Genomic DNA, 24,472 nt, shown 5'->3' with positions numbered 1-24,472 from the left:
TGATGCAGACCTGCAGAGTCCAAGTACCCGTTGAAACTAATCCAAGGAAAAAAAGTCTATATTTCCAAAGGTAAGGGTGGGAAAAATATATATCCACTATTGTCCGCCCCGACAACAGGTCTCACTCACCTTTACTCCACTTCCCGTCAGCCCGCGTTTGCTCCGCCCCTCTTTTTTAATTCGCAAAACATATCAGAATAAGTGTCTCAAATAAATACATTACAAAAATATACAGGTGCAAATACATATTATACATCGGTTACACATATATACAAAGAAAGACAGTACACCGAGAGAGTTTTCAAAGCTTTGATTATAATATTATAACGTTCATCCCAAACCGTGCCTGTGAAGGGTAGCAAAACGCTACTACCAACACGCTCGCAACACAGTAAGCTGGTCTGTTAAAAAAACATACCGCACTTTTAGGAACCACGGAAAACCGTCCTCATCTTCCTCCTTATAACTGACGTCATCAAAGTCGTCTTCCCCAGTAGGGGAAAGAGACTTTGTCATATGGACGTCGTCCCACGCTCCCTTATTCCAAAATACGCTAGCAACACGCTCGCAAAGTGAAGTGGACGTGCAATAGCTCTCGTTCCTTCTTTATCGGACTGCTCGTTTGCTTTTAGCTTGAAAGCTACGGCATGTGCCTTTCTTTTTGCAACTTGCATGATGAGGATATGTCTACGCTAATTTATTTGTGCACAAGCTAAGAAGTTGCAGTCTTCCTCGGCGCATATATTCCACCGGTCTAAATCTTACCTTTTGTACTCGAGCGCCGCTGGCGGCTGTTAGAAAAATTACATGAATTGGCCGCATCACTGAATAAGCCGCAGGGTTGATGGTTTGGGAAAAAAGTAGCGGCTTATAGTCCGTAATTTACGGTACTATTTATTCCATTGATAAAGCACAATTTACTATTAGGCGCATGAACAAAAAAACATGAAAAAAAAGGTATCCTATTGAACATAGATATTAAGAAATCAGATTTCATATCAAAGTTAATTTGATTTGTTTATGAATGGTCACTGTATGCAGAAGCATTTAATGGTATTCTTAAGCAATTCCGATTTTATTCATTTGCATTGTATTTCCAGTCTATGAGACCTACTGGATTATTTTTTCCGGTAAATTTATTTATTTTTTTAATTGTGCCTGATACGGTAATCTCATAAACTGTGGAATACAGCTGGACTGCAAACAAATGCATCCTTCAATATCAGGATGATCAAAAACACCTATTGCCTGAATAGCTTGTTTACAGGTTGGAAATAACAAGCTTGAGTATAAAGTACTATGTTTGCTTAAATGTCTTAAGAGACAAACACCAGAAATGTTGTAACATGTCACAAACCAATGAACGGTATAGTTTTAAAACAACATACAACAACATAACAGCATCACGTTTTTTTTTTTTTTTTTTTTAACTTTTTATTTCTCACACCAATTTTGACAGAGGTTTGATTCCTCCATCATACATCAACACAAAATATATACATTTGACACACTCATAAATAACAGAAGAAACAACAAAGAAGAAAAAAATACTATTAATAGAAAGGAAGAATAAATGTTCATACAATACATCCATACAAAAAGAAATATATATATATATATATATATATATATATATATATATATATATATATATATATACATACATATAAAATAATAAATCAAAATATACACCAAAAAAAAAAAAAAAAAACACATAATAAATAGGGGGAGGTGTTTAGACATCAAGTAAAATTTGTGTGATAGGCTTCCATCTTTTCTCAAATTGGTCAAGTTTCAGTTGAAGTTTTGCAGTGATTTTTTTCCATAATGTACATTTGCTTTAATTTGTCTCTCCATTGTTTTATGTCAGGAGGTTGTGGTTTCAGCCAGGACACTGTGATCATTTTCTTTGCTACCAGAAGCATTACCCTTAGTATATATTTCTGTTGACCAGATAGTAATTCTTCTGGCAAAATTCCTATTACGTAAGCCTTTGGGTCCAACCGCAACTCCCAGCCCGTGATTAATTTTATTTCTCTCTGGATACTTCTCCAAAAATTTAATATTACAGGGCAATTCCAGAAAATATGCGTAAAGTCACCGACCCCCCCACAGTTACGCCAGCATAGATTTGAGGTATTTTTATATTTTGAAGTGATAGAGGGTGTATAGAAGAATCGCATTTTTACTTTCCATTCAAACTCCCTCCATGTCGGGCTGTTGGTTATTTTGTGTCCCTCTTTCAATGTTTTTTCCCATTCGTTGTCTTTTATCGCTACATTAGTTTCTTGTTCCCATTTTTCCTTAACTGCCATGTCCTCATTACTGAGATCCATTCTCAGGGCTTTATATAGTTTTGATATAACCCCCTTTATTGATTGTCCTTTTGTATACGATATTAATAATTCCTCTACCTTAGTTGGCTCCTTACATATTTTCCCCCATTCCTCGTGTTTCTGGAGGTAATGCCTTAGTTGCAAATATTTGTAAAAATCATTTCTGGGTAGGTCAAACTCTTGTTGGAGTTGTTCGAATGATTTCATTGCCTGTGCTTCCAATACTTGGGTAATCAACATCAGTCCTTTTTGGGCCCATTTTTGAAACCCTACCTCCATACCCCCAGGTTTAAAGTCTGGATTTTTCGCTATTTTGGTAGCCCTATTCACAGATCTTGATATTTTTAATTTTTTTTGTAGCATCACGGTTTTATATAACTTCTGTTAACTTTCTGTTAACACAAAAGCATAAACATTCAAAAATGATCAAATTCTATCATAAATGAAGGTAATTGACTGCTCTTACCCACAGGCTTGTGGAGCTTTGAAATTATACAAGCGGCGTACAATTAATTCCTTTTCTGATGTTTTCAAAAATTGTCGGCGCTTTTGGCATAATGCAGTGTTTCACATCCCAGCGCCTACTGTTTTTTTCTTTTCTTCTTTTTTCCAATTAATATTTCCCATTTAACCTTGTCAACTTGTGCAAGATAGGCATCTGTAAAATCAACCTTTTTTTAGTTTACCTGTCATTTATATTCATACATTTAACACCCTCTGGGACAAGGTACATGAGTAGACATCATCCATCCATTATCTGCACCACTTATCGTCAGAAGGGTCGCTGGGGTGCTAGAGCCCATCTCAGCAGTCCTCAGGTCGTGGGCAGGGGACACCCTGAACTAGTTGCTAGCCAGTCGCAGGGCACACAGAGACAGATTCTTGTTCTTGGAATGTGGGAGGAAATTGGAATGTCCGGAGGAAACCCACACAGGCACGTGAGAACATGCAAACCCCGCACAGGAAGGCTGGTCACGAGATTTGAACCAATGACCTTAGAACTGTGCCGCAGCCGCCGTGCTGTGAAACCAAATTTCAGTTTTTTTTTTAAATTTATTCGCTGGTTGGTAAAGGGTAAGGCAGTTTATGTTCCTGGGGATTAAGGTCACAGAAGACGTTGAACTTGATACTCATGCTGATCAGGTGGTGAAGATTGTCCAAAAATCCTTCTTCCACTTGACAGGATATCGATACTCCCTGATGAATCGGCAAGGGCGAGAAAATGTTAAAGAATCAGCTGTTCTGAATTCCCTGTCAATAAAGCTCTGTATTTAAAGCCCTCCCTTACTGCCTACCTTTGTCAGATCATCTGCAAAGCCTAGACCCGGAACCTGTTTGTCTGCGCTCAGCAAACTTGTTGCTCGGTTTCCTCTTCATTCCATCTTTCAAGCCATCTTCCTTAAAGGTATTCCCAAATCTCCACTTCAAGATTTCTCTTTACTCCAAGACCCTACCGTTTCCCCCATCCCTAAATAAACTTTCTTAACCTGACGCAATTGTGGTCCTTGTCTGTCTGATCCGTGACACACTGATAACGTAACATGTTCACCAACACGGCTTGTTCTTCTTCTTTACTCCCGTCCAGTCCCAGGATTAGCAACCAAAGCCTCCGTCTCATTCCGGTCCTTAAAATAATGTGGAACTCTTTATCTTGTTTGACCGATGTCCGTCAGCTGTTCTAGGTTGCGCAAATATTTTCCCGAATTGAATTCTTGGGCTTATATGGGTCGGTGAAGCGCAATCTTTTCCCCTTCAATGAAAACCTGAGGACAGCAGGATGTGCAAGGGTATGTTTCACCTGTTTCTTTCACAGTTCTTTCATTAAGGAGGACAACTGCCTCCGGTTGTCAGAATACTCTTTGGTCATGTCAAGAAAGAAAGTCTGCAGTCCTTCCATTGTATCCCTCGATGTATCTTTGCTTCTGTAAAGACTTTTTAGCGTGCTGCGTAGCGCAAAAACCGCACCAAGATGATCCTCGGTGGGTCACCGTCACCGGGGTGCATCCTTCCACTTCTGTGACTCCTCTTGATTTCCAAGATGTCACACTGTGGCCCCAATCGGTCGCGGAGAGCTTTCCCCACATATTCATTCATGGTGTGGCCCGTTTTCTTTCCTTTGTTCAGCCCGATCAATTTGACGTTATTACAATGGTCACGATTTTCTTGGTCGTCTACCTGGCCCCACAGTTGCTCGATTTAGTTGCATAGGGCATCATATTTGCTGGCCAACACAATGTTATCATCTTCCAAGTTCGAAACTCTGGTTTCAACCTGGTCAAGACGAGTTTGGGAAGCACTCTCAGCGCTTTTCAGTTCTTTCAAGTCCGTTTTAGTTGACTACATGTCATCTGCTACTGTCTTCAAAGTTACAATTATCTTTAGGATTTCTAGAGGATTTCCCCGTCGCCGTTCTTACAACTAACGGCCAGGGTTGGGTAGGGTTACTTTAACTCGATTACTTTCAATTACTTTTGGATTACTCCAATACCAAATAGATAGATAGATACTTTACTCATCCCCCGCAGGGAAATTTACATTTCACATTTCCAGCAGCATCCCTGCGCTGAGGACAATACAATAATAAAGCAAAAATAATACAATATACAAATACCCAATGTGATGTGCTGATACCCACTGTAGCGTGTTGTATAGAGTTTTTAAATAGTGCCACATAAAATACACACTGAAATAAAATTACGGTAATATGCAATGTAGGGGGTGTGGTTTAATGTGGGCCTTTACTCCGCCGGGTGGAGTTAAAGAGCCTCATGGCATGAGGAAGAAAAGATCTCTTCAGTCTGTCCTTGGCACAAGACAGTGACAGCAGTCTGTCGCTGAAGCTGCTTTTCTGTCTGGATATAATTCTGTGTAGTGGATGTGATGAATTGTCCATGATTGACCGCAGCTTTTTCAGTGCCCGTCTCTCAGCTACTGTTGTCAGGCTGTCCAGCTCTGTGCCCAAAACAGAGCTTGCTTTCCTCGCCAGTGTATTGAGACGAGAGGCATCCTTCTTCATGACGCTGCCGCACAGAAGAGGGCGCTTGCCACAACTGTCTCATAGAATATTTTCAGGAGCTTTTTGCAGATGTTACTAAATTTTGTGCAGGCTTGGGGAGTAAAGGAACACATGGAACGGCAAAAAATGATGTTGGCAAGCTGTTTGGATTTACGTTCATTTTGTTTCTGTCGCATTTTATGTTAGTTTTGCCGGAGATCAAAAGTGATCAAAGCCAGGAGAGAAAGCTTACCACGTGTTGTGAGTCATAATTTTATTCATATTTAGTTTCTTTTGTCTTTTATTAGCATATTTGGTATTGGAATAATCCAAAAGTAATCAAGTTAAAGTAACCCGACCCAACCCTGCTAACGGCGTTAGCCTCCATGACGGCCGTGGCTTTCAAACGAGTTTGAGTGGTCCGTTTCTCATGATCCATTGCTCGTTTACACCGGAGGGCCCAGAAAAACTTTGATCACCCCCAGGCAGTTGGTATTTCTGGGCTCGAATTTGCAGACTTGAAAATGGAGCGCAGTCATTGTGCTGCCAGGTTTACTCCCTCAATCATACACATTTATCGAGGGAAACTGGGATGTACATTGAATGAATTCAATTAACTAACCACTCTTCCACAAATTCAGTTTGAAAACTTACTATGTTGTTTTATGACTAACCGAATGGCAGAATGCTGGATTAGGTAGTTTGCAAGATTGGTTTACAATACACAGTGAAATAACCAGTGTCTATTTAACACCTAAAGAGTGCATTGTGACACTGTCTAAGTGATTATTTACTCCTTTTTACAGGGTGTAAAATGTACATTGAACGTGAGTTAAATTTTCTAAGTTAAGTTTGCTGAGCACCTAGAGCAGGGGTGGCGAACACGTGGCTCTAGAGCCGCATGCGGCTCTTGGCCAATTAGAATGCGGCTCTTTGCCTCATATTTTCTATATACTGTGGCTGTTTGCCTTGTTTCATGTTTAGGTTTTTTTGTGTGTATTGAGGATGGACACTTTCCTTGAAATCAAGGAAAGAAGTGTGTTATGGAAAATATGTTTTTAATTGTGTGTGTCTGTCTGTCATGGCAGGTCAGTGCGTGATGTGGCTCTTTGACTCTCACAGTTAAAAGTTTCGGCTCTTTGCGTCAAACTTGTTCGCCACCCCTGACCTAGAGTGTAAATGTAACTTACATTCAATTCAATGCAGCTAAAATTGGGACTAATATCTGTTGCTGACAACAAAGTCATGCTATTGGGTGGCAAACTAGTTTTTCAACATGTACAGGTATATGTATAATTGTACTCACCATACTAAACTAGAGCCTCCTCAGACTCCGCTGCTGTATCGCAAGTGACACAAGTCGAGTGGGAGGTGGGCGAGAGCAGTGCCACGAATCAAATGGACTGAACCATTTCGAGGCAGTGGAGTGTTTCAGATGCTGGGTTGTTCACATTTTGGTTTTATTTTACTTTTTATTTTTTTATTCTAACTATTTTCTTTACCTTATTTAACTTTGAATATGTATATCCTATGCAAACTCTATTTTACCCCTACACTGGAGGTTATTGTGTTCCCTTTTTTTGTTGGGAGAAAACAAGAGGGGTTAAGATATTTTGAAAACAATGAATATTTAACTTAATTAAATTTACTGTGTAGTTAATTATGAATTAATTTTTATTAATAACCACCCAACAATAGTACAAGCTACGAATGTAAAAGTTGAAAAAGAGCTGATTAAAATCAAATATTTTTATCTGGTCTTTTACATAAAAAGCTTTTTGGAGTTAAAATTATACAAATTTCTACCTGTTTTTTTTTTTTAAATTGATTAAAATTGCCTGATAGAAAAAGAGAACCTCGGTTTATTTTTTATCATCTCGCCCTAAATTCAAAGAACCTTTGTAAACTGTCAACGTTAGTTATTATCAGTGCAGCTAACTTTTAAGGGGTTTTATTAGCTCATTGAATCCCCAAATGTTCCTCATAAATTATTTTGTTATTTGTATCTTTCGAGTAAAAGGGAAACTGCTTCAATGCTACACTGCAATAATCCCAAATAAGATATGAGCATAAAGTCATTGGCACTTTTTTTTTATTCCATCAAAACTGTAACAGACTTGTGTAACATTCTTCCTTTTTAGGCCAAAAGGTTTTTGATAGGTCAAAAGAAAAATAAACAACAACAATTGAAAACATTTAAACCAATGTGTCGAAGGAACAGTGTGTATTTTTTGATATATGTTGTTGTATAGAAAAAAGGGGCAACAAAAAATAAATGGTAAAAATCCAAACAATGGAAAATCAAAGTGACAAAAGCCCACCATTTGAAAACTATTTTTTGCCCAGCCCTTTTGAGGTTTTGAGGTACCTGTAGGAGCAAGATGGCGGACAATGATGTCAGCTTCCTTTAGGTGAGGCTTATGTTATTTTAAATAAATACCAAATTCTTGACCTTTGGGAATTTTAACAAAATGCATTAGTATGATATATGATTTTGTTTATCATACAAATATATATTGGTTTTTATTTATGTTTTATTTTTTTCTACCAGTAAGAGGCACTATATAATACACACTGTCCAGGAGTGAACAAGATAGCGCTCCTTATCTCTAACAGAAACATGCATGCACGGGCGGTCTACTACTCTAAATAAGAATCTTTAAGGTGATTGAATAAGGCTGAATATTTCAACTTTTTGATATTTTGAGATGTTGAATTTTACCTTCTAAAACGCTGGTTCCGCTGATTTATTTCCATCATATAGCTCTCTGAAAAACTCTTTAAAGTTATGGGCAAAAAAAATGTTTTTTCTAAGACTTGGTACAGCTGGGAGTTGACCTGGTTCAGCCGGTAGTGAAACTGAAGAACTGTTGTTGGTTGCACAGAAACACTGCTCTCAATTTTGCCTCAAGCTACAAGATACAAATCTTCAAAAATAACACTAGACCAGAATTTACGATTGTTGATTGTAGATTTATATTCATCCACAATTTCGAGGCATGTCAGTATTTACTTTAATTTATACGTGAATAATTTACCAATCTTCATGAAAAACGTATAGGTCACGAAAGTGTGCATGTACGGATTAAATTGTTCTACCTGGGAGGAATTCTGCACCCTGCTGAGGGACATTCAACTTGAAGAGGCTATAGTTAAAAATGCGAAGCTCAATGTCAAAATGAAGAAGTACAAAGGGATGGTTTCCAGGCGTCATCAAGTATGTATGAGTTCCTAGGAATTCATGACAGACTTCCCATCTTGTTCGTAACCTTTATGCTAATCAAGAACAAAACACTCGAAGCTCCTTTGGAAAAAAAGATAGAAAAACAGGTTCGATGACCATCCTTTCTTTTTTCCGGCCAGTAGCTTTCAGATCATTCCGGCCAGCCAGGGCGGTAGAAAGAGTCCCACTGAGCCCAGTATACACACCAGTACGAACATCCAGAGAAAGATTCTGTCGATTACCATTGCCACGTACTTCCAGTCTTCCTTCACCTAAAAAACAAAGTCCAAGAAAGGAGACTGAACATTTGTTCCTAAACACCAAATACATGTTAGTCAGCATCCAGTTTTAACTGTGATTCGTCATGATTGGATGAACTGTTTTTCCCCATCAGAGCCTTTTTGTATTAAAAAGTTGGAAAGGCAAGGTGCATCTGTTTTTGATGATAGACATATGCTGTCTAGCTTATGTAAACTGTTCAATTCTCTTAATTTTTGGTTTTCAATGACATCAGCGCATAGATGTGTTCCAAGTATGACTCGAACTTTATGCATCTAGATGATTTAGGGCCATGCTAAACATAGACCAAGAACACAGTCTTGAAACCTAAAGTTTACTTTTAAAGAGATTATAATCTAAATAATAAGAGTTAATCCATCCGATCCTAGAATATTTATGTAATAAAAAATAGGTGCACCCAACACAATCACCGATCATCAATTTTTTAAAAACTGAGACCTGGCGATATAATTTTTCCCCATCTTTTAAATAACACTCAGTGCACACCATCACTTGTCCTGTTCATCATAAAAAAATTAACAAAATCTGGACAGCAATAATCCATCCATCCATTATCTGCACCGCTTATGGAGCTCATCACAACCATCTTTTGGGCAGTGGGCAGGGGACACCCTGCATTGGTTGCCAGCCAGTCCCAGATTTAATGAAAAGAAAAACCTCAGTGGACGGCTTTTCTTATTCGGAGCTGTGGGTCCTTTCTTGTATGTTCAAAATCCATTGATGTCTTCTCTCCTAATGGTGTGTGGTTGGCGATTTCATAAAATAAACTGCTCTTTTATATTTATTGTAATTTATATCATTTTGATAAAAACACCTCATTTGAATCAAACATAATAGTATTTGACCAACTGTTTTTAATTATAATCCAATTTACTTTTTTCTTTTAGACACGCGCCACAGAAACCGGGGCGCATTAGCTCAGGAGGTAGAGCGCTCGTCTGGGGATCAATAGATCGCAGGTTCGAATCCCGGCTCCTGCGTGTTACATGTCGAAGTGTCCTAGGGTAAGACACTGAACCCCTAATGCCCCCAATAAGCAGGTTGGCGCCTTGGATGGCTGCACGGCCGCTGTTGGTGTGTGAGTGTGTGTAAATGGGTAAATGTAAAGCGCTTTGGGAAGTCTTCATTGACTTGAAAAGCACTATATAAATGCAAATCATTTCATTCAACCTTAATTTCTAAACACTGAGTTTAAGCTTTTAACTTTGAGTTAACATTTGAGTAAACGTCAAGTTTAAAGCATCTCATTGCTTTGACTCGAGAGTTAACGTTCTACAATTAAGATTACAAGCATTAATATATATTTGTTTGTCTTTCTGTGAAGAGATGTCACATATTTTAAAAAACTCACAGAGAAGTCATCATCCTCCGCCCTGAGATGATCAGCGATGTACTGAACCCCTTCAATGGCTCGTTGCATAGCAGGAGACAATCGAGGAGGAGCCAGTTCATCGTTTTGGTTTCTTAGCTCTTCTGTACGCTCTGCTTTGAGCGTTTCCTTGTGACAGTTTGTCAGAGCTTGCCGTTTGGCCTGGTCGAGAGTGCCGTACCTTTTCTCCGATCCATCGCTGTGCAGGCAACAGGACTGAAAGCCAGCTGAGTGACATCGTTGCTCAGCTGTGAGTGGAAGCTCCCTCTGTAAGTCGGACATTTGCTCCGCGCTATGTGATCGGCCATTTGAGGATAGTCTACCTGTGCCTTCCTTGGCAACATTGCGAAGAGGTCCAAGAGGGAAAATCGGGGGTAGGGAAAGCTGAGAAGAAGACAAAATAGACTTTTGTCCTCGATAGAGTCCTGAATACTGTTTAGTGGGTGACTGGTAGACCGTGTTGGCCTTAACTAGCGGCGGTTCCTGGTTGAGATCTTTGATAGGGGAGGATGATGGAGAAGGCGAGCAGACCTGGATTTCTGGGCTGTCAGACGCAGTTTTTGGGAGATTCTTGTAGACCTGTCCTACTTGAGTCAGTCCTGTCTCTAGACCCATCCAAAAGGTCTGAGAGTTCCCTGTTGCTGATATTATGGTTGGGCGATGCATCATCTCAATCAACTTCTTGCAGTGTTGCTTGGCAGTACCAGGGGGCCGCTTCATGAAAAGGACCCTGGGCACCATGTCCAAAAAAACCCTTCGCACCCAATGTGGCATTCCGTGGGTTTGAGGCGATCGATGGTGCACGTTCAAAACAAAAACGGTGATTATAATTGAAAGGGTCACAAAGACCATGGTAAACAGCAAGTATTCACCAATTAACGGAATCACCAAGGATGTGGACGGGATGATCTCTGTGATCAGCAGCAGGAATACAGTTAGAGACAATAAAACGGAAATACACAAGGTGATCTTCTCCCCGCACTGTGAAGGTAAATAAAACACCAGCACAGTCAAACAGGAGATAAGCAGACATGGGATGATCAGATTAATGGTATAGAACAATGGAAGTCTCCGGATAATGAAGTAGTACGTGATGTCCGCGTAAATTTCAGTGCAGCACTCATACTTTTTGGTGTTGTACTTGCCCACTGCGTTCATAATAACCCACTCGCCGCTTTCCCAATAATCCATCTGATCCACATCACTGGCCATGCTTATGAGGTCGATCTTGGCTCTGTCGTAAGTCCACGAGCCGAACTTCATCTTGCAGCTTTGTTGGTCAAAGGGGAAAAAGGTGACATCAATACTGCATGAGGACTTGTAGATAGCTGGTGGCATCCACTTTATCCGTCCATCGTGGAATAGGTGGGCTTTAGTCAGGTGGGTGACTGCGAAGTCACCGTCGGCACTGCAGATAAACGAAAGGATGGGCATAAGAACAGCGATTTCCCCGAAAAATCCCAAGTGGTCATCAGGAGTGGCTTGTTGAATTTTGCGTTCTATTGAATTTTTACAATTTACAACAACAGCATGCCTTTTCTGTACATTGGCATGAAGTAAAAGCTCCTTTTGTGTTAAATGTTTCCATCCAAACCTCAGAATCGAAGATCTGTGCTCAATAATGCTTAAAACGACAGTGTGTATTATTTGACCACTAGATATCACTGTATTATGTAGTGTTACCAAAAGTAAGTGCTAAAAAGCACAAGGAAGACTTAAAATTACAGAGACACACAGAGACCATAATTCATCAATTTGTTCATTTTTTGCCAAGCCCTTTACAAAGTTTTTGCTTTTTGCATGTCAAATAGATCAGTGCCCTTTGGGTAAGGCTTATGATATATGATTATTTATATATATATGTATGTATGTATGTATGTGTATATATATATGTATGTATAATCCATCTATTCATCCATCCATTATCTGCGCCGCTTATCCTCAGTAGGGTCGCGGGGGTGCTGGAGCCCATCCCAGCAATCTTCGGGCAGGGGACTCCCTGAACTGGTTGCCAGCCACTCGCTCATTCACAATTTGGACCGGCCAATTAACCTTACATGCATGTTTTTGGAAAGTGGGAGGAAACCGGAGTGCTCGGAGGAAACCCAGGCAAGCACGGGGAGAACATGCAAACTCCACACAGGAAGGTTTGATCTCATGACCTCAGAACTGTGCCACAGACGCGCTAACCACTGTGCAGCCATATATATATATATATATATATATATATATATTATGTAAAATGTCTAAACTATGGTTGGGAAACGAGCTGTGCCTAAAAGACCTGGGCATTAATGTACAAAATAGTAATTCTGGAATGACAGCATTTAGGAGTTGCTTTGTGACCAAGGCAGCTTCACTGTGCTTGTTTGTTGTGCACTAAGATTGTGTCCTCACAAAATCTATATGCCAACAGTTAAAACCGCCCATAAATAAGAGTTACAATGTTTAAAAGTTTTACAGCCAAGACATGCCCCCTTTGCCTTTGCTTTTTTTATCTTCTGCCTCCTGGTAAATACATGAATGCAAGCCTGCAACCCCTCAGCACAATAAATCACTTCTTTTCTGAATATCAACTTGAAAGTGGTCCTTCTCTCTGAGTTGAGGGAAAATAATAAAATACATTTTTGTACATTGTACATCAATATAAAACCCAAAACATTACTTTGACCCACTGCCCTGTGACAGATGTTCCTTAAAACAAGGAATAACAAGCTTACAGTTTCTTACCCAGGGCCATCACCAACCTTAACAAGTGCACGACTGTAAAAAAAAAAAAAATAGACATTTTCTTTAAAAAAAGAAAAGGGTATTCATAACTTATGTCTGGACATATTTTGGAATTATCTTGCTGCTAAATGTCATTGCACTAGTTTCATTGTACAATTGTTCTGATGCACTTACAAGTTAGGCCAGTCTCCAAGAACCTAAAAATGTTTTTGCCTGTTTATACTAAAATTGTTGTTATCTTATGTTTCTCTTTTCAGTCTTCATTACATGTTTAGCCTGGTGTATCACATCTAATCTCACTGTAAATAATGTTCACAATGACATTAGGGACAATCCTGATTCTAATGCATGACATGCTGGGATCTGGGTTATACTTTCCAAGATCAATTGACAGAAAACAAATGTAAACCATTTTTCTTTTGAACATATTCTATTTGAATTTAATGTTAAAATCATGATCTTCTCAACTATGAACAAAATATAACAATGTGTGCAGTTGCTTTCATAGCACGTCAACTATTTCATTCAGAGACAGAACAATGTAATTACTTTTGAATGACACATGGATTTGGTAATTATATTGCTTATATCATGTCAGGTCTAATTTCATTGTTATAATGGTCATTTAGAACTCCCTCCACTCATGATAACAGTCACACTGGATGCCTTTTATCTGAGGCTCTTTGAAACACATTTAATTACATTTTATCTACTTTTCCAGGCAAATGTATCGCCTCGCGTGTAGTACCAAGTTTGTTTATGGCTGTTCCCATTAACTGTGACCTTGTTCACAGCCAGAGTACTTTATGATGTTGGCAATGGACAAGAGTGTTGGCACGGAAAAGGGATTTTCTTGTTTTCATCCAGGAACGTCTTCTGTTGGAACGGAATCAGCAGATTCCGCACATTGATGCTGATGTGATTATGCTTGCCTCAAGGATGGTGCTATGAGTGCATGAATCACTGAACATGACTGCGTCAAAGTATTATCGACTATATTCTACCAAGGGATGGCCACCGCTAATTGAGTTAGAAAGTTGTGACGGTTTTGAAGATTGGCGGTCGTGTCAAAATGGCTAAAACGGTTTGGGGGTTTATAATGTCAAGGGAACCATATAAACCTGAGATGGACTTTAGCGAGCAGATATTGCAAAATGACCCATGATCCTTTTGCTTTACAACAAGTTAATATTGATTTTGCCTCTGGATTAAATGCGTGGCCAACCCTAGGACAGGGTTCTAAACCGTAGACCAACTGAGTAGCCAGCGGACATGTTCTGAAATTAGCTAACCAGTGATGGATCATTGAGATTTTCCAGGAAATTTGTCACATGACTCGCAAGATGTTGTAGTAGTTGACAGCCTCTTTTAATGTGACTTATAATAATCACAACCAGGTAATAGCATAGTAACAACATTGTATTAACATAGTGATCTTGTTTTTTTTTTTTAATTGCACATCAAACCAGTACCCCTTCATAACAATCAGTAACAAAAAGTAGCTCTCAGCTTCAAAAAAGGGTGGTGACCTCTGCCCTAGGATGAAACTTTTTGTCTTTCAACTCAAGAAAGGTTGTGTTTTATTTGTGTTAGAATTAAATGTACATTTGTGATGGATGTTTTTTTTTTTTTAACTCATATGTGTTTAATTAACGTACAAATCAAGCTGCTCCATTTTTTTCACGAACAAAAATTACAATGATTATTTGGACCACAATGTAAAAAAAAATAATTAATGTATATTTGTTTAAGGGAATATGGTTGAACATTTGCGACAGTAAGACTGCTTTCTATCCAAGCCAGTATTTTAAGCAGCGAATGTGGAAATTATGGAAACAAATGCTGTTTTTAGCTAAACACATATCTAAGTGATGCTGCAACAAACGATCAGTTATGTTCGCACTCTCCTTCTCAGAGGCGCATCCAAATATTAAATCGATTTGATTAGATATATTTTTATTTAATAAGTCATATTTATTTTAAAACATAAAGGAATGCATACTGTCGGACCAAACCCTCACTTGTTGTAAAGGACAATGTCAGGCCTCCAGATGAGCTCCGAGGGAATCCGGATGGAAGTGACGTTCTCGTATTCCTCGGGGTCCCAACGCAGCTTGTAATCGTTCCATTCCTGGAGGAGAGCATTTTTCAGGTACCAGTTACACTGATGCAGTTCAATTGTAAAGTATCATTTACATACTTGCTTGACCCAAACGTTGGTGGTCATCATCTGGTTCTTCTCATCCTTGCAGTATGGAAACAGAAAATATTTTTATAGAACTGATTGTTTGATCACCTGGAGGGTTTTATTCGGTATTACACACGTTTGTTCTTCAGTATTAACTTCCTGGTGATTAAACATTCCAACATAAGAAATAAATGTGCCCGCAACAATTTCAGAGTGGAACATTTTTAGGTACTGACACTGCATGGGTGGCCAACCGGGTCCTCAAGAGCCGCTACTCCTGCATGTTTTGGAAGTTTCTCTTCCCCAACTCAGATGATGCAAATTCAAAGTTTGTTAGCGAGCTGTGTGGGAGCTTGATAATGACCCAGGTGATTGGACTCACCTGTAATTGAGCAAAGAAACTCCAAAAATATGCAGGACATGCGGCTCTTGAGGACTGGGTTGGCCACCCCTGCTTAAGTGGTTTCCCAGTGTTCTAAAGTAACAAAAATTGTACTCACCACATCTATAAGCTGAGCAATAGAAAGGCCAAAATGGACATGCACAGTGTCAGATGCGTTCTCCACAGGCCTCGAGAGCTTGTTGTAACGAATAAAAAGATCCTTGAGCAGTTTCTCCTCAGCATGAGCCCGAGGTCCAGCGTAGCAACACACTGGAGGGGATTACATGAAATTACAAACAGTGGCCTAAAATGTGCTTATTAAATGATTTAATTTTAATTTTCCCTCATCCGTGAAGCTCGAGAATAACGAACGTGAGCAAATTAAAATGAGCCTTGTTCTGCAGAGTGCAACCACGTTGAATAGTTGCAACTTATTAAAACAATAACCTACAGAGGGATGCAGTGTGTGAGGCTAGACAGTTTACCCCAAAACAGGGCACTCTCAGATGAAAACCAAAACATCAAAATAAGGAAAAACTGTCCTAAAGTTCAAAGGGAGCAATGACTAAAAATTGGGTGGAGGAAAAGTTTTATGGCTGAATTGTTGGTAAAAGGGGCACAATGCACATATGAATATGCATTCCCATATACAGATTTAAATATGATGTATAAATCTATATGTTGTGCAAATATTTAAAGAAATCTGATGTTTTATATAGCAAATCCTTAAAACAAGGTTTTCAATATTATATTCATTAGCTTAATAAAATAATGACAATAGGAATTCATTCGACTAAATATGTAGGATTTCCATCTGGTGTCAGTTACAAAATGTTCTCCCAGTTGTAATAAATTAGACAAACAATGTGGGAAAATCAAGTCCCCAAAAATTTATTTTTGGAGCAAGGGTAAAAGGATGATTAACTTTAGCACTGTCTGGCGTCTATCCATGTACACCACTGCACCTTGACCACGGACATCGCGTTAAAACCGTTTGTCTTGTTGCCATAGTGACATCTTCCTAAACAGGAACACCAAACAAAGGAGAATGAAGGGGATACAAAGGGGTATCCTGCAACCTTAAAACCGCGTTGTACGAATACTAAAAAAAACTAAAAACTAAAAAAAATGTTGGAAAATGGACAGTCTTGAGTCTTTCTCTGGAGCTCTGCTTGGGCATCTATCGTCTTAATTGGTGATCATATCTTTGTGACATTACCACCCTCTTACCACTATGATACGGGAGTTGTAAAACAACATAGAAATTGTCACTACTTTAAACTATCAACTCTGATTGGCTGGGGAACAGTCTGCAGTCACCTGGGATGCAATTGAGTTTACTTAATGTATAATCCCACTTCAGAGAAGCAGTGTAGAAAACTGATGGCTGCAAGTTTGATCTGATAAAACATTGTTGCTACATATTCAGGCCTTAATTTCTTTCATTTCAAATTGCTGGACATGAAAATTTGTTGTGCCAATTCCCTTACTGTCATGGTTTTATTTATGTTACCCAACAAAGAGGACATGCTTCGTTGGGATGAAAGCAGGAGGCGACCTCAGGTAGAGGCAGCTGGCGTCATGGTTACATGAGACAGTGGGGAAAAGCAAAGCGAAGAATGAATGAGAAGCAGAGGACATGTTGTGCCAACAAAAGGTTTTGTCACCCCGCCCTCACACAGTACTTTCACCTGTGTGCCGGTGTCCCCTTGCTGCCCATCTAATGGAACACTTCCCTCTCATTGCTCCTTTCCAACAAACTCACATTACGCAGGCGATGACCTCGCTCGGTCCCACAACAATTAGAGACCTGTTCCGTGGCTCGCGCAGTGCATTTTACCGTTTGGTATGCGCAGGGCCTTTGGTTTTTATTTGTGTCGTGCATTATCATTGAGTGATTCACATAAGTGACTTTAATTACTATTTTGGTACTGCTTCATTATGTGATACGGTTTGCGTGAGAGATTCATCCTTCACCTAATCTATCATTGATTTTGCGTCACTGTTAATTCTCAAATGTTCAATAAGATTTACTTGTCATGTAAGTTTAAGAGAGTGCAGTAAACCTTAATTTAAATTACAGTGGTATAAAAAACGTAACTGAACCCTTTTGAAATTCACATGTATGCATAAAATCAGTATCAAACATGATCATATCTTCGTCAGAATCCCTGAGATGACAAAACGGCATCTGCTTTAATCCAAACATTTGTTGTTTTCCATATTGTTATAAGGATAGAGTGCAAACAGAGATAGAAGGGAGAGGAATAAGTGATTTTTCCCTCTGCCTAAGGAGAGTTAAACTGATGAAACAAATTTTTACCAAAGCAATTTAAGTCGGGTGTGTGCCCAATCACTGGTGAAGTGGCGTACCGCTACCCTACCCACTATAAAACACACACTTGGTAAAAATTGTCTTGAATAGAAGCTTTGTCTGATGCCCAGTGGCTCGCTCAAAAGAAAGGTCTGAAGATGTAATCAAGAATTGTGGAAACCCATAAAGTTGTAAAATGATTCAAAAGTATCTCCAGAAGTCTGTAAGTTGATCAATCAACAGTCAGAGAAGTTGTTAACAGATGTTGCTTCTCTCCCAAGTAGTGGCAATCTGTCACAGATGACGCCAAGAGTTCGGGGCAGAATACTCAGAGAGGAAAAAAAAAACTCTATAGTGCCTGCTAAAGACTTACAGAAATCGCTGTCACAGTCCAATATCTCTATGCACATATCAACTATATGTAAAACCTTGGCCAGTAATGGTGTTCATGTGAGGTCTCCATGGAGTAAGCCAATGCTGTCTAAAAATAAATTTCTGCTCGTTTGATGTTCGTTAAAAAAGCTACAGACGTTTCAGCAAAATATGTTGTGGACCGTTGAAACCAAGGTTGAATTGTTGGCCCGGAATACACAATGTCATGTCTGGAGGAAAAATGGAACAGTTCACAACATCAACACCTCATCGGTTAGGAAGCAAGCACAAAATACAGATTCTGGAGTGACGAGGTCAAAGTACAGACTTGAGCCCAATTAAGCTACTGTGGCATTACCTCAAGACAGCGATTCATGCCAGACATCCCAGACAGCATTTTTGTAAAAAAGAATGGGACAAGATTTGTTCTGATCGATGCGCAAGACTGATCATCAGCACATGTAAGCTTCTGGTTGAAGTCATTGCTATCAAAGGGGGGGCCAGAAAATATAAAATGTGATGATTCAGTTACTTAAATAGCCCCCCCCCCCCTTTTTTTTTTGGGTCATTTTTTGCAAGCTATTTTCAATAAAATATAAAAACTTATATGTTTGGGTGGTTTAAGTTAAAGTGGACACTACTATTTTATCCGTGTAATTTTTGACAAAGATCAGATCAAATTTGATAGTAGTTTTGTGAAGAAATGTAGGAATTTCCAAAAGTATACCATATCATTACAAACTGTAATGATTGTTTAGGAATTCAATGTTAACATCTTTAAATTAGACTTTTAAATTAAACACTAGGGGACCACCTGCAGACTTACAAGCTGAGTTATTTGCCCAGATTTGCTTGATTCTAGGGATAGGTGATTAGCCGATCCAAAAGTTAGCCACTGCTTTTTTTGATCAATACATTTTTTCTTTTTTATTTGAGATAGTAGTGTTTCATTAAGAAGAAGTTAGATTGTTTCCTCTATTGACCCTTTTCTAATTAAAACCAGATCGAAAATGTAAAGGTGCCTGTTGTGTGTAAAGGAAAAAAAAATCACGATCTGCAAAACCTCCTAAAGACTGGTGATCAGTGTTATGCGATCGATGCACCTTTAAGTAAAGTTATATCGTAAAGGGGCATTGTGTATTTAGTATATACTAGTGGTAAAAAAACGTCATTCAATAAAAAAGAACTATATTGATTTGAATGATAAGAAGAAATACATGAGTTGTATGAATTTGCATTTTTAAAATACTCATAGGTCAAGTGATGTGCCTTTAATTTACATAATATGAGGCTCACCTAGAGGGAACTGACATGATTGCCCGACATCTTGCTGCTAAGGGTAAAAAAGAAATGTTGGGCCAAAAAGACAAAAACAAAGATGCCGTATGGTCACGTTGAGTCTCCTTCATTTCCATACTTCCTTGTTCTTTTTAGCCTTTATTTTCACTTGCACAATACAATGCAATTCAAATATTACACAATGTCCCTTTAAATTGACGTTCTATTGTTTGTAGGAGTTGTTAGGAGACAGTAAATGAAATTAATAATTAAATATTTCATTTTCAGCATATTTATGGCACACTGTTAAGCTGATAAACAAAACCAATTTCATTTCATGTTTCCATACTGATCAACTGGGTTGGCCAAAAATCTAGCTTTATTGAAACTAACTTGATCACACTATCGCTTCAAGGTCAAATTGCAGCCTGCATTACTGAATCACAACCAGAAGAGGCGCCTACTTATTCAGTCACAACTAGTTTTCCAATTGATCTCTACCATCCAGTCCAACCACCTACCACATTGAAAGCAGTGACACATGTGTTGCTGTTGTCCTCCTACACAATCAATCAAAGCCAGTGTGCTGTCTTTTGCTTGCTTGCAAACAAGCATGCTCAAATTTTAAAGGCCCCAAATCGATATCTGCCCACATATTGTAGAGCTTTTTAAAATGTTATTTATTTCAATAAATCTACATCCCATGTGAGGGTGCCCATCAAGAAAATGCAACTAACCCTAATGTCCTGCACGATAACCACCATTTCAGCATCAGAAGCCTCTTACAGTCCTCCGGTATGTCGGATAACAAGCATGCTCAAAGCTTCATGATAGCTAACAAGTTTACAGTCAGTAGACGCAATTGCTGCATTGCAAAATGTAGTTAAGTAAATGTTTCATTGTCGACCTTTCAGACACATTTAATTACATTGGGTGGGGAGAACCAGAGCCTTTGTTCTAAAACATATACTATTACGTTCTAAAATTAATCATTATCATAATCAATTTTTGATCATTAAGTTGCTGTGGTTAGTAAACAGTTTGTCTTTCACAAACCCATGCTGTTGAAGCTCCAATGATTACAATAAACTCAAAGCATGAATAACTTTAGTAACATTTAAACCCAACCTGATTTATGTTTTTACAAACTAAATCTAAAGACAAGCTTGATTCCAATACCAAAAATATAATCAGGAATAAAAAGGGCGCTTCTCTCCTTCCAAATGATGTTTCAATTTTTTCCATCTCTATTCAAATCATGAAAGGTCATGCACAATGTTAATAATAAAAGCTTGTTTTTCAGTGGTGTTAGATCACTTAATATAAAACCAGCGCAAAATCTATAATTAAATCAGCAATGACAAAAAGCAGGTAATACATATCTGAAATTAGTTATATAAAAATATTCTGATCAAGACGTTATCTCGAGACCTATAGTGAAAGTTGATATTTATGTAAACACAATAGATTCCATACACACCAACTCTGTATTTTCATTACTCTCAGAGGTGTCACTGTTTAAAACGAATGTAAACCCACTTGTTTTTCGTAAAAATGATATGTTCTATTAACCTTCATGAAGCCAACAACAGGGGCAGCCATTTTAAGAGTGTTGCTAAGTTAAGATGGCATGACAAATTACAATGACCAATCACAGTTTGTTGTTTACTTGACAGCATTGTAAAATAGTCATTAACACAAATTGAACCCAACTAGGAATTCTAAAAACATAAAAATGACATGCTTAGATTTCTAGAGAACCATATGTAATAATATGGTTGGATGATTTTTAGGGTTGACTTCCACTTGAAATTTGGACCAATAAAAATAACATTTCGGTTAATTGAGCGCTAAAATGTAAATTTTGCCCCTTAAAAAAATAATAGGTTATCAACCAAAATCAGCATAGATGATCGGTCGTCAAACTGAAATAGAAATAAAACAGTTAGTAAACCAAGAGCATCCAAACCTATGATTTCTCATATAACACCTTAAATCAAATAAGAGTGTTGTTTTACTGTAATTCATGTTAAGTGTCTTCTATTGTCTCTGAGTGTCATGTCCAACCTAGTTGCATACATTGTTTCTCAAAAATGATATTAATCACAATGATGACAATTCAATTAAATTCAAAATAACATTTTTTACAAACTTGAAAAACAGTAGACCAAGAAGAGATTACAGATGACACAAAACGTAGCCAAATGCAATGTTTCCCAACTTTTTTTGAGCCCAGGTAGACTTTTTTTTCATTACTTTTTTTTTGAAGCACACTGTCCCTTGAAAATGCTTGCATATTAATTCTTGGCAGCAATTTCATTTTTTTAAAATTACTTATATTGGATTTTTCAAGATAAAATATTATGTTGTCTAACATACTGTATAATCTTTTCAAATATTTTGTGGTCACTGTGGCTCAAAAGGTGAAACAAGATATTCGTTTTAGATTTTACTACATTTTTTACCTGTTTTTCAAGGATTTCGTATCTTAGTTTTTTACTTTATTCAAATTGTATTATTTTTTGCAATGCAATCTGAAACGGCTTCATCAAACCAAATACGTTTTTAAATATATTTCCTGTAATATCCCACGAGCAGATATTTAGTATATAGGAAGAGCTGCCACTTCCTGATATGGATGAATGTTGCAGTTACCCGACTGATCGATAGAAGAAAGATAAAAAGAAAAGATGCCTTTTTTAATAAGGTAACATTGGGCAATTTTCTTTGGCACACTAGGCAAGGTTCCCACGGCACACTAGTGTGCCCCGGTAGACTGGTTGAAAATTACTTGCATTTATGAATTTGGATTTTCCACCAAGACATAATGTTATAAAAAAAAAACAAATACCAAACATATATCCATAAATACGAACAACATCAATCTGACTTTTCTTTTTAATATGTGAACATTAAATTAGTCTCTGACCATCCACCTCTGTTGGTTCTCGTTTTCCCTGCGCTGCTGAACCCAATTCTGTCCTCATTTGATCAATGTGCTCTCTGAGGCCAATAGTGCACCGGCAGCAAATATCAGTTAGCAGCGTTTGGTTGCCGTCACTAGCAGTGCTTTTTAGCAGGTCACCAAAGCAACAGATGCCACGGAAACAAGACACGATGCTGCCCAAATTTTTATTCCAGTTTCATAACCTAGATTATCCAAAAGGATTCATGATTTTTTAGTGTTCAAAAGAATACATACAGACATATAAAAAAATACATACCGTTTTTTCTTCAAGATAAGGCGCACACCCCCAAAGAAATCTCAAGTTGTGTGTGTGTATGTATGTACTGTATATATATATATATATATATATATATATATATATATCCATCCATTATCCGCACCACTTATCCTCAGTAGGGTCGCGGGGGTGCTGGAGCCCATCCTAGCTATCTTTGGGCGCATGGAATTAAGGCTACAATAAATCTTATATGTATAACCATTGCAAATTTTATCGACTCACAATATATATTATTGCATATTTTGCAATAAATAAGGTACACTGTACGTGTGGCATGGCAGTGGATAGCGCGTCCGCAGCACAGTTCTGAGTCATGGTTTGAATTCAGCTACTAGCCTTCCTGTGCGGAGTTTGCATGTTCTCCCAGGGCTTGCATGGGTTTCTTCCGGGCACTCCGGTCTCTTCCCACATACCCAAAACATGCATGATAGGTTAATTGGCTGGTTCAAATTGTCCCTAGGTGTGAATGAGCAATTGAGTTGTCTGTCCCTGTGTGCCGTGCGACTGGCTGGCAACCAGTTCAGGTTGTCCCATGCCCACAGCCCAAAGATAGCTGGGATGGGCTCTGGCACCCCCGCGATCCTACTGTGCAGATAACGGATGGAAGGTACACTGTGTTGTAAGGTGCACTTTCAAATTTTAGAATTTGGTAATTTTTGGTGCGCTTTATACCCCGGAAAATACAGTAAAATTAGAAAAAACCCTAAATATAAATAAACTAGGACTCCTTGTAAACATAGTCGAATTGTTCTTGAGGAACAAATATATGCTTGGGGCCCTCTGGGGACAAACTCGATGTACATCCAGTGTTTCTGTTCAAAATTGCCTCAGACTTTTTAAACAAGACATAAAGTTTTATACACAAGCACCAGCAATGAATAAATGAAGCTTTCTCAACCCATTCTATGAATACAAATTACCTTGTGCTCCAAGAGTCAGCAAAAGTAAGCCGAAACATTTGTTTACACCCATGGTGCTCCTCAAGCCGCAGGACGTCGCCATAGAAACAGTCCGCTCTCTTGCTTCAGATAATCTTATTAACCAGTCAAATGTTGAGTGAGTCAACATTAGCCTGCCGCTGCTCCCCCTTGTCCATCAATCCTCCCTTGGCCACTGAGGATGCCAGGCAGGCAACCTGCTTGTGACTGGCTTGGACACGGGCAGGTGACTCCACGCTCCGGAGGAATCCTCGGATAACACCAGTTGGCTTCCTTGCTCCTCTACATGCATGAGTCCCTCACTGTGAGTGTGGTCTCTCAGCCTCCTCCCTCCTTCTCCCTCACGCTCTCTCTCCCTTTTTCATTCGAGCCCTGCAACTGTCATCAAATGCAGTGACATGCAGTCAAGGGAGGCAGGTGAGGATTTCGCCTCACCTGTGATCAGGGATATTAAACATAAAAAAGGTTCTGTTTGTTCAATGTTAACTTTCTTTTTCATTTACCTTCACAAGTTTTGGATTTTCTTCTCAAAATTGCAAAATTTTCACATTATCTTATGAATATCATCGATACAATTTGTCTGTTTTACTTTGCTGAACGTCTGCAAATGCAACTCTCTTCCCTCATAGCAGAGGTAGATAGTGAGACCAAGGATTCTGATTTGGCACACACCTTGGCCACAAACAATAAATCGGGTGATAGTATTATCAGGCTAAAAGCAAGTCAAGCCATCCAGTTGTTTTTTTCCTCACTGCATGGTCATGGTGGCTATCGTTGGCACGACATTGGAATCAGAAAAACA

The 24,472-nt window shown here is 38.6% G+C and overlaps 1 protein-coding gene across 1 annotated transcript; it reads right to left on the bottom strand.

Annotated features, from left to right (window-relative positions):
* Nucleotides 1-7,459: 7,459 nt before the first annotated feature.
* LOC148369532 (neuronal acetylcholine receptor subunit alpha-4-like) lies at nt 7,460-23,942 on the bottom strand. Its single transcript, XM_088331595.1, has 6 exons — nt 23,653-23,942; nt 15,642-15,793; nt 15,154-15,198; nt 14,975-15,084; nt 10,206-11,631; nt 7,460-8,826 (listed from the first exon to the last, which is right to left on the bottom strand). Exons 1-6 carry the CDS (start codon nt 23,798-23,800, stop codon nt 8,701-8,703), a joined length of 2,007 nt encoding a protein of 668 aa, XP_088187721.1. The 5' UTR covers nt 23,801-23,942; the 3' UTR covers nt 7,460-8,700.
* Between the last annotated feature and the right edge of the window lie 530 nt (nt 23,943-24,472).

The sequence above is a fragment of the Urocampus carinirostris genome, chromosome 3, assembly GCF_059441175.1.
Source record: "Urocampus carinirostris isolate Australia breed hairy pipefish chromosome 3, RoL_Ucar_1.0, whole genome shotgun sequence".
NCBI classification, from domain to species: domain Eukaryota; kingdom Metazoa; phylum Chordata; class Actinopteri; order Syngnathiformes; family Syngnathidae; genus Urocampus; species Urocampus carinirostris.
This window is presented reverse-complemented; position numbering and strand designations above follow the sequence as displayed.